At 32.5% G+C, this 11,928-nt stretch overlaps 1 protein-coding gene across 1 annotated transcript; it reads right to left on the bottom strand.

The window, feature by feature from the left end:
- Window positions 1-1,152: 1,152 nt before the first annotated feature.
- On the bottom strand, window positions 1,153-3,501 carry LOC147384811 (Heavy metal transport/detoxification superfamily protein). Its single transcript, XM_086426591.1, has 5 exons — window positions 3,354-3,501; window positions 3,100-3,244; window positions 2,594-2,805; window positions 2,139-2,226; window positions 1,153-1,616 (listed from the first exon to the last, which is right to left on the bottom strand). The coding sequence occupies exons 1-5, from the start codon at window positions 3,360-3,362 to the stop codon at window positions 1,204-1,206; spliced, it is 867 nt and encodes a 288-aa protein (XP_086282717.1). The 5' UTR covers window positions 3,363-3,501; the 3' UTR covers window positions 1,153-1,203.
- Window positions 3,502-11,928: the final 8,427 nt, after the last annotated feature.

Here is an 11,928-nt window from a genome sequence, read left to right on the forward strand (position 1 = left end):
AGTAAGAAATTTATGATAATATTTGTTAAATCCCAAATTAAGTTAAATTCTTTATAAAAAAATACTATCCTTACTAACTTAGTAAGATTTTAATTCTTACTAAAGGTTCTTGAACTAAAATGAATTATCACATTAACAATCCAACACCACAGCACTTTAGATTTCATGGAAAACTCATATCCCAAGAAAAAAAAAACACACACACCAATTTTTTTTGGGGATTCATCTAAGGTTTTGAAAAAAAAAATTTCCTCTACAATCCAGTGGCATAAGATCATGTTTTTGGCTGCTACAAGGTGAGCTCAACGACACTTAGTAAGAGTTGAAATCTTAGTAAGGCTAGTCAGACTATTTTTATATAACTAACAATGATAGATACATTATTTTTTAAAGTAAGTTAGCCCGACGTTAATGGGTTCACGACCCTTAGAATGATTCAAAACAATTTTTTAAAAACAATTTAAAAGATATATGCCCAACACCCTTATTAAGATTCCAAGTTAGTAAAGATAGTATTTTTCTAATTTTTTTTTCAGGATGATCTATATGATTTTAAAACTCGTCTGAGACTGAGATGTATCATTCGAGTCGTCTAGATATCAGGCATGGACGAGATGGACAAGTTAATTTTTTGAACGAGATTTAAGACTTCACGTTCATTTTCCAAATTTTAGAATGAGACATATCGAAATACTCATCTGAGACGACTTGATGTTTGGCATGGATGAGATGAGATACGAAACTGAGTTAAAACCATGAGATGATCTCCATATATATATATATATTAAGAATGACTCAGTGTTTAGTTAGATAGAGAACAAAACCCCAATAAACAAAGGTTTCCTTCTATCTTTCCTAAGAAATGGAAGAACAGAGCAAGTAACGAAACAAGAAAATCAACTCTAGATTCCACTAACATAACATGCCCATGATCCACTAATGGAAAAAAAACTAAAATTAATCATCCACGTGGCAACATAGATACCACTAATGCCCATTAACTCTAATTTTTTAAACACAAAAGCCAAAATTGAATTAACCAACAAAAAATAAACGAAAGACAAAACCAAACACAACTAAGCATCCACCAGATTCGTCCGGCCCAACCGGCTAGACCGCTCATCTAAACCGAAACCCTCATTTTCTATAATATTTCTTCATTATTTACATTTCCCACCTCATTTTTTTTTTCATTTTTTATTCTTACATTATAGAACATGCGTTCGGATTCTCGTCACTAAACATTTGGGGTGCGTGTACGTATTCCACTACGTATCCGTGTCCGTACCCGTACCCATGTCCGTACCCGGGCCCAGGTCCATAATAGTCCATTTTGTTTCCTTCAGCCTTGTTTGATTCCTCTTTCTTTCCTCCATCACCACCACCTCCTTCTTTCTTCTCTCCTCCATCACTCTTCTTCTTCTCTCCTCCACTCTCTTTGTCCTTCTCTTTCTCTTTCTCTTTCTCTTTCTTCTCTCCTTCATCTTTCTTAGCTGGAACTATTTCAACTGTTCTCTTTAGCTTCTCTTTCAAGTAAACTGGAAGGGTTTTAACGTCCATTGTTCCCTTCACCGTTACTAGATCCTTCTGTGCGTCTACACTCACGTTCTGAACTCCTGTAACATCGTTAAGTTTCCGTTAAATCAGTTGGTAATACAGAAAAGAAAAGTCAAAAGTACCCTCAAAATAGTTTCTAAAACTAATACTTAATTGGGTATTTCGAGAACACTAAAAAGTATCTCAGCTTTTTTGAGAGCTTCCATTGCCACACCAACTTTTGCCAAGAGCACTCATGCATCAATTCCTTGTTGACTGGGCTGCTTTTAGTAAACGTTCATGTGGAAATATAACTTCTCTCTTCTCAAAGAAAAAAGTAGTCTAGAAAGGTTGAAAAAATCAATTTCGTGGAAATATAATTTCTCTTTTTTCAAGGAAAAAATAAGTCTAGAAAGGTCGAAAAAATCAATTTCGTTGACTATAAATTGGGAAAAAAAATCGAAGTGAAGGGCGGGCGAGGGAACGAAGTCCACTTTGTAATTAAATGCAGGAATTTTCAATGATATTTAAAATTAAAGTTTAAATTCCTTATATTAAGAAATAAATAACTAAATTAATTAAGATTGATTAATTAAACTCACCTTTAATCTTGTAAATAATTTTGCGTATCTTTTGGATGCATCCCTCGCAATGCAATCGAATCTTGAGAACCACTGTAGTTGCTGTTGGCTTTAATATAATCAAAATAAAATCAGAATTAATTCAAAAATCAAAATTACAATCGTTAAAATACGCCTAAAAAATTGGTTTATGCTAAAATGCGCCTCAACATGTCTCTTTGATTCAAGTCCAACAGAGAACAATGAGATAGAGACATGTGAGAAGAATATACAGATTACCTAGAGAACCTATTTCCCCTTTTCATAAACAGAGATCAAAAAAGCATAAAAGGAAACCGGTTGTTTAGGTAATTTGAATTTCTTATCCAACTTTTAATATTTCTTTGCTTGGTTCGTTGGAGAAGAGTGGAGACTAGAATTTTTCTATGGCGCATGATAGTAAGACATATATATTAGACGGCGCACGTTAATTATACCTCTTTGTTTTTCTTCTCGTCTGTCTTTTTGTCTGATTTCTCTTCAGGTTTCTTCTTATCGTCTCCTTCTTTGTCCTTCTTGGGTAGAGGAGAGATGAGTTCAACCTTCTTCTTCGTCTTCTCTTGAACTCTGTCTCGAAGCTTCATTGGATCTACTTTCCCTTTCACCGTTAATTTGTTTGTAGTACTGTCTCCTTGCACATCTTCAACTCCTTCACCATCATCATCAACAACAACACAGAACCAAAAACAAATCAGAAAAAAGAATTATGCTAACGTGCGCCATGGAATCGCACACGAAGAACAATGGTGATGGCGATTTCTTCTAATGTGCGCACTTCAGATCATCAAACACACGAAATTATCAGAAAATGAAGATCGAAACAAAATCCTAAAAATCATTTAGATCTCCATTAAAAAAAATGAAAAACATTGAGAAAGTGAGAATCAGATTAGATTACGGAAGTTTTTATTGGATTAATTTTAGAAATTAAAATAAAAAATACCTTTGAAACCTTTGACAGATCGTTTGACTTTCTTGGCGCAGCCTTCGCAATGCATATCGACCTTCAAAACAACTGTAACGATTCCATCATCTTTCTTCCCTCCATCGCCTCCTTTCTTCTCCTCGTTCTTCTTCTCGCCTTCCTTCTGCAACAAAAAAAAAAACAAAGAATGAAAAAATCGCCGATTATTTCGAGAGTCTTAACAGGTTAAAGAGAAGAATCAATCGCGATTAATCAGGAAACTACGAGCTCACCTCGCCCATGCCTTTTGGTTTTTTCCAATCTGAAATCAGAAAATGGAGTTAACAAGGCAAACTTGGGGAATAAATAGGCGAGTGAGTTATGGAGATGATGTATGTATGTATGGTTGGTTGATGTGGTTATGGTGACATATATAGATGGATGATGGTGATGACTGATGTCATGATATGGTTCTGCCGCCTGGCTGTACTAAGGGCTGTTTGAACCCACGGTGTCGTTTCGCTCACGTGGTTTTACTTTGAATATGACACGCGCATGTGCCTTATATTCGTCGAATGACCGATTTACCCTCTCTTCTAAGTTCCTGGGAAGGTTGAAAGGTTAAAATAGAGAGCTACTATTTCCACACCAACTTTTACTAATACCATACCACTTCTTATATAAATCATCCAAAAATTGCACGCAATGTGCGCGGCGTTAGTAAACATTGGTGTGGTAATAGCAAATCTCTTAAAATAACATCTTCAAAGTTCAAACTTCATAAGTCTCGTATTTTGAAGTAAACCAAAGTAAACAAATAGATATAAAATCATACCAAAACTGAAGGAGTCTCTATTTATTAAAAAAAAAGGCTTTTTTATTTTTATTTTTATTGACGATTAAAAAACACGATTTTTTTATTTGTAACAAAAAAAACCTCATTTTATTTCTTCTTTTTTTTTTTTCTAAGAAAAATAAATAAATTAAACACTTTTCTTCTTTTTAAATGTGGGATTTGATACATAATATAATTTATTGATTCATAAATGAAAAAATATGGGATTTTATGATAATAAATTTTCATTAGATATATATTTTCATAATTTTCATATATATATATATATATATATATAATCTTTTATGTTCATCATTTTTTCTTGTCTTTTTTTTTTAATATCATTTTCAATGTTTTTTTCTGAAGTTTTTTCTTGTTGTTTTAAACCCGCTCCCCGACTTTGTGTTTTTATCAAAAAAAGTTGATTTTTTTTGGGATATTATTATTGGATTATTAAAATTTCTATTTTCACAATAACTTTTACTAATACACCCCGAGATATGTGTTAGATCTTTATTGGTCTTGTAGGCATGGGGGTGTTATAACTAAAAATTGGTGTGGCCTTTTTTCTTCTTAGCAAAAATATTTAGTTAAATATTCAATTTCATAATTATTTATCTTTACCAAAAATAATTATATAAATGATGAGTCTTGATGAATGCATGTGGTCATGATATGCGGTTGATATGGCAAGGTCACAGAACCATGGATCATTTTCATCGAGATACACAAGAAAAGATGTGTGGTTCTGTGCTCTTGGCATGTCAACCGTGTACCAAGACTGCGTGCATTCATCATTATTCATAAATCATATGTTGGCAATTTAATTTATTTACCCTTGTGAACCTCTTTTTAAATCAAGGGCATAAATCTAAAATCATTAAATAGTCTGTACAGGTAGACACCAACAGTACATCAGCTTAGATTACCATTTATATATATATATATATTATATATATATATAGGGAGGGGTTCGACGGACGTTTTGGAAAACGTCTTGGAAAACGTCTTGGAAAACCACGTTTTGGAGACGTTAGATGCTGTGAAACGGACGCTTCAGATGCTGTGAAACGTCACTTCAACGAAAAAAACAAATTTTCGTTATTTTCCAACGGACTCCCTCTAGTTTTCAAACATTTGTCTTTGTCCCCTCTCTTTCATTTAAACTCGACAGAAGTGATGCAAACACATCTCTTTCGTTGGAAAATAACGAAAATTTGTTTCTTTCGTTGAAGTGAAGTTTCACAGCATTTGAAGCGTCCGTTTCACAGTATCTAACGTCTCCAAAACGTGATTTTCCAAGACGTTTTCCAACACGTCTGTCGAACCCCTCCCATATATATATATATAATTGAAAAATGTATTTCCTTTGATAAATATTTTAAAAGAATAATTGATTCGGTAATAAGGTCAAAATATATAATTATTTAAGTAATAGGTGGGGATCATGGTTTTAAATCTGATACATCTTGGTATCATCCATCAACGAGACGGATAGATGATTCAAATGTATCTGACGAGATTTAAAATCATGGTTCAGTTGTATCATTGTTGAATGAGACAACTCAAATGTATCGGAAAACTTATTCGAGAGACGGGACAAGATGTGAAAATGAGTTTTAAAACCATGGTTGGGATCCTTAGACTCATAAAAACATGCTATCAATTGTTAAAACAAGAAATCCAATGGCCTAGATTCAATATTAGGATGCTTGATGTATCCTTGGCACGGGTAATTCATCCCAGTCAAGGGATTTCCAGTTTTAATTCTTGGGATTGCATATTTTTATAGAGAGATTCTATTGTCGCACCAAAGTTTACTAACACCACCCCATTCATATGTAAATCATCAAAGAATTAGATAACATTGGGGTGGCATTAGAAAAAGTTGGTGTGGCAATAAAAGCTCTCATTTTTTTTATTAATCATTTTTCCTCCATGGATGGGCATTATTGTGATTAGGGAAAGTTTTACAAGCATTGATAATCATTTATTCTCATTATTAATATTATTATTTTTTATTGAAAAATATAAATTATTTTAAAATAATAATATTTTTTTATGGGTAAGCTAGACTTGAACCCATGTACTCAAAGCTGCTTTGGAATGTGTCAAACCAACTAAGCTATAGGTCTAAGGCTAATAATAACATATTTATAGGACTAATAATTTTCTGACGCCCCTCTCCAACCCACGCCCCTATGCCCTCATCAAAGAACCGTAGATCATTTGCTTTGGTATATACACCTAATCATAAATCTTTTCTTGTATATCTTCAGGCAAATGATCTATGATTCTGTAACGGGGGCGTGTGTCAGAGGGTGTGTCGTATTATCACAATTGCACTTATAATGATGATAAATGACATAAAAAAAATCTTGACAATGTCATTGAGAAGATGACCATCTGGTTGACCATGACACAATGCCAATATGTGGCTTCAATGATGATTGATAATGTTTCGTACTCGAAACATCTCCCATAGCATTGTGACTATGGCCCAATGTGATAAAATAAGGGATTTGAAAATCCATAAGAGTCGTGCTGGAGTAACCTCAAGATTTTATCTCATATTGCACATCCTGACGTGAAAGTGTGTAGGAACCATAGATGCTTTTTGACTTGTATCTGGATGAAAAGCATCTATGGTTCTTATCGACTTTCAAGTCAGGATGTGCAATATGAGGTCTAATCTTGAGGTCAAAAGAGTTGTATTGGAAGGACCTCAAGATTGCAGTAAAAAAGCATCTATGGTTCTTACACACTTTCACGTCAGGATGTACGATATGAGAGACAATCTTAAGGTCACTTCATCATTATTCAATTCATAAATAACTTACTAGATTAGACAAAGATACAAAATCTCAAAGAGAATAAACTATCATGGAGAGGTCTCTGAAGTATATAAAATGGCTTGTATATGACTATTTTAAATTAAGAAGGCAAAGATGACTGGTTTAGGAAAGACAAACATGGTCCTTTGGGCTTTTGGCTTGAAGTTGGAGAAGAGGCCATTTATGTCATTTTTCATGTGCCCTTAAGAGAAGACCAGTCCTACAAAGTCATATATAAAAATATTTATATTAGAAAATATTGTAAATAATCGAACAGCCCAATGGACCAAGATCCCAAACCCATCCCAAAATATTAATTGAGTCTGGCCCAGCCCAATACCCAAACAGGGCTAATAACACGATCCAGGCATGGTCCATACTAGGCTAGGCCAAAACCCAACCCATTGACAACCCTACTTAATCGAGAAAGGTGGGGAAGGTGCATTTGATATGCTAAAATTACAAGATCAGTGCTAGAGTGACCTGAGGATTGTACATCACATCGCACTTTCCTTGTGTGGAAGTGTGTAGAAACCATAGATTCTTTTTCACTCGTATCTCGATGAAAAACATCTATGGCTTTTAGATACTTTCATGTTAGGAAAGTGCGATGTGAGGTATTATTTTGAGGTCACTTCAGCATTATTCTTTAACAATATGGCGGCATGGATTAGTGGTTCTAAAGCTTTGCATTAATAGTTTGGGGAGCGAAAATGACCGAGAAAAAATGTATCAAAATATTAGATGGTGAAAAGTAAAGAAAGAAATTTATTATTGCGTATGAAAAATGTGATTTTCAGTTGTATATTGGGCATTTTCCCTAGAATTCATTTTGTCATAATTTTAACTATTTTAAGTATTTTCAAATACAAAGTGGTTTTAACTGTTTCAAATACAAAGTAATTTTTTACCTTTTAACCATTTTGACTATATCTAACAAATAAGTGATGAGTGTTTAACTTATTCTCTAAAATATTTAGTCACACATCGACTATGAGAAAGACTAGTTATGTCTTTATATAGTATCTTACTTTACTTGTGTGGTAAGGTTAGAAAGGATAAGTGGAAACCCACGTGCGTACGAGGACTCAAGAGGAAAATCCAAGGTTTCAATTGAAATTTGAATCTACTGATCCAAAAACCTTAATGCGTGCATATAGGTATGACATGAGAGCAGGGGGGTGGTGCAAATCCTTGTTCTCTAGTCTCTTGGCAGTTAAACCCTTAGTCTATAAAATCAAGTTTCCTCTAATACAATACATACACATAACTTTCTGTTCTTAAATTGTCTTAAAATTACTTCATCTTCTTCAATAAAGAGCAATCTGAGCTATCTTAGGTGCACTCACTCCTAATGAGTTGAGATAATTTCTAGGTTTATGACACCATTGCACCCTTACACATAAGCCCCATCATTCAAGGACATCAATGCAAGAGCCAACTAGTTTAAAATAAAATAAAAATTTACTTAACTCATTAAGAACAAACATGATACCAGAGACCTCAGTTCAACTCCTGCTAGCACCAAGTTACTTAACTCATTAAAAACAAGCTTACTGATAAAAAATAAAATAAAAAGATGAAGAATTGTTCCTCGTTGTGATACATAAATGGAAAGTCCAACATCTGACTCCTGAATGTCCAAGCGACGCGAAAAATTGTGATTTCATCGCCTACTACCATATATAGTTTCTTTAATAACTAAAGAAATAAAATGAATACTTGTATAATCTTGATAACATTTTTCTTTTATTCGATAAAACTTCCTAGGCAAACAAATTATAACCTTAAAAACAAAGATAATTTCATTTCCCACCAAAACTTCAACCTTAAGAAGCAACAAAAATGTAAACAACACTTTCAAGTTTTATAAAAATAAAATCACACATTTACCTTCATTGATTTTACAAATTCCAAAATATAACTAACGGGTCTCTAAGAAAATTTTCTTTTTCCTCTTATCTCAACCGTCTATTTAATATAGTTGCAACAATTGCAATTATATTAATGCCTTCTTTATATGTTTCTCCACTCATCGTTTTCATGTCTTCTTCATCTTCTTGGTACCACTATCATCAAAGATCTAGAGTTAGGTAGGACATCAATTTATTGTATTCTTGTGACTTATACGTGAACACGTCTTAACTTCACATATCAATCCTACTCTTATTAGCCAAGTTGTTTAGAAGAATCTATGCCCTGCCCTTTTCTCTTCATTTAAGCCATATTGATTGAAGTGAGAGCCTTTCCCTCCATCCTTTTCTTACCTATATAATGGTCCATTGAATTCAATTTTTTTAAAATAAAATAGTTTTTTATTTTCTTATAAAGTGATCAATAGATGCTAAGTTACAAAATCATATTTTCTTAGAAGACCATAAACATTTTATATCAAAATACTTCAGACCCTATTGTTTCGATCAAATTTTCATAAATGTGGCTGAGATTTTCAAATATTTGACGAAACTGAGGTTTGATAAGCTCCTTAGGAAGGGTAGGTCAAGTGTTTGAAACCCCACAAAGCAATGAATTCCTTAGGACCACCCTCCAAGATTCGGTTGACTCTCGACTCAACCATTTGGACGTGGACAGTGCATGTGACCGTGGGATTAGTCTTACCCAAAGGATGAGGATACCCATGATAAACTCTAAAAAAAAAAAAAAAAACTGCTCGATCATTCCCATTTGACTATTTTGCCTTATTAGTGCACTTGCCAGAGTCAACTCGATCTTTGATGAATTTTAATTTTAAAAGAGAGTTATTATTGTCACACCAACTTTTACTAACTCCACACCAACCGTGTGCAATTCTCTATTGATTTAACATATTAAAAAATTTGGTGATTTCTTACTGTTGGCTTGAGTATTTCTTGTATATTTCACAAGATTATTCCGATGAATTTGGCCCATGGTCCATTTTTAAATCCACAAAGAGCCAACTAATTGAAATTATCAAGGCCCTCAAGATTATGTTTCAAGGAAAATCCCGAATTAGTGAGAGCTAATCCATGTCGTTATGCAATCTTTTAAAGAGAGCTGCTATTGGCCCTCCAACTTTTACTTATTACACCCCAACTAAAAAAAAAAAAAAAGTCAATGGTTGAGAATAAGTAAAAATTGGTCTCTCCCTCCTCCTCCTCCTCTTCTTCTTCTTCTTCTTTTTTATTTTTTATTTTTTATTTTTAATATTTTTATTTGTTGGATTTAATATTTTATATGGGCCTAATCTTAGTTGTAAATGCTGAAGTGGTTTCAATGTGTTATAACACTTTGTAATGTTGAAATAATAACTTGAACCAAACTTTTGTAAAATTTGACTGGTGTGTTTTAATTTAATTAGGGTGTGAAATCATTTAAGAAATTGGAGAGTAATAAGTAAAAGTTGGGGTGTCAATAGAAGCTCTCTTTTTTAATAATAATATATTTTTCGAAAAATTCTGATTTTCATACTTTAATGGATTATTTGTCGATGGCTCGAGAAGCAAAGCATCTGAACACAATTGTCATGCTAACTTCCCATGCACTTATAGTCTGGTTCGTAATTTTAAATTTAAAAATTATATTAAGCCACCATTTTTTTTATTTTGTTTATAACACCAATTAATGGAATTACATGTTAAACACCAAATAAGTTATAGGAGCCCCAAAAAATTGCTTAAGACAAAAGAAAAGGAATAATAGAGCAGCTACAATGATAGTTCAACAAACTCTATGATCTTTATAATTAGTTGTTTTTAAGGAAAATTACTTAAAAGGACTCTGACGAATGAATTTTTTTTTCTAATTAGTCCCTAAGTTTTAGGGCTTCTCTTAATAGTCTATTTAGTAAAACTTTTATTTTTAATCAATCCCTGAACCTCACAATTATCGTCCCAAAAAATTTGGATTTCTGGCATCCTAATTGAGTTTTAGAGACTCGATTCCAATGAAAATGATTTGAAAAGGAAGACGAAGTCATTTTCGAGCATTTTAAAGATATATGCAAGAAATTAGATTTTTTTTTTTCAAATTTTGTTGTACTTTCTTTTTGGATGAAAATCAATCAAGGATAATTCTTTTGATTTGAAATCATCTACACAAGTCATTATGTCAAGTTTTTAGTCGATCTTTCCATGTATTTTAGTCATAAAAACTCGAAAAATAAAAACAAGCGGGTTTTTTCCAATGTCGAGTTCACCACTTTTTATTTTTGGGTTCAACATTTTTATTATTGAGTTTGATAATTTTTTTTTTTTAAAATTGTCAAACTCAACAATAAAAATTGGTGAGCTCGACAATAAAAAACTGTGAGCTCGATAATAAATAAAATTGGCCAATTTGAGAATAAATAAAAATTGGTGAGTTCAACAATAAAAAGTTGTGAGCTTAACATTGTAATTTTTTTTGAATCTCGATTTTATTTTTTATTTTTTTTTAAAACATCAAAATAGATAATAAAAAAATACATCTAAATATTCAAAATTAAAAATATCATTTTTATTCGTCATTCATTATAAAGAATCGTCGAAAATGATTGAAATTGCGGATGAAAAACCTAAGTATGTGAAGAAGATGAAAAAATGGTAGTTTAGATATTTCAAAAAATATTATAACTTGAGATGGGGTTGATGGTTGTTAAGCAAGCGCTCAAAGTTCAGGGACTAATTAAAAGGAAATCCCTCCGCCAAGATCCTTTAAGTAATTTTCCCTTCTTTTTACCCTTAAAGAACTTTTGTTGATCATAAACCAAATGAAAAAGGCCAAGAAGGTAATAAAATGAAATGGAAAGAGGTGCCATCTTTAGAAAAAAAATAAAAAAGAATAGAATATCTATCAAATTTTACAAATATCTTTGTAAAAGATCTTAAAGACTCACCATACAAATAGGAAGTATCCAAGCTAGAGTCCCCACAAATTTCTTGCTCACAATCCATTAGATAGGATGAGCCTTTCCTTTAGGACAATCTTCTGGAATATTCCTTACCACAAACACTTTCCTTACTTAATAAGACCTTAAGTCTTATTAAGGACCGTTTTGCTCAAATGGATTATTACCACATTGGCAATCCACCACCACAACCCACTAGATATCATGGAAAAATTCAAAAATATATATATATATATATATATATATAATATATATATATATATATATATATATATGGGTCCCACCAAACATTTTGGCCAATCATTTTTGTCCTACATGAGTTAGAAGTTTTG

This window comes from Akebia trifoliata, chromosome 15 (genome assembly GCF_017979445.1).
Source record: "Akebia trifoliata isolate Shusen 1 chromosome 15, ASM1797944v1, whole genome shotgun sequence".
Taxonomy (NCBI): Eukaryota; Viridiplantae; Streptophyta; class Magnoliopsida; order Ranunculales; family Lardizabalaceae; genus Akebia; species Akebia trifoliata.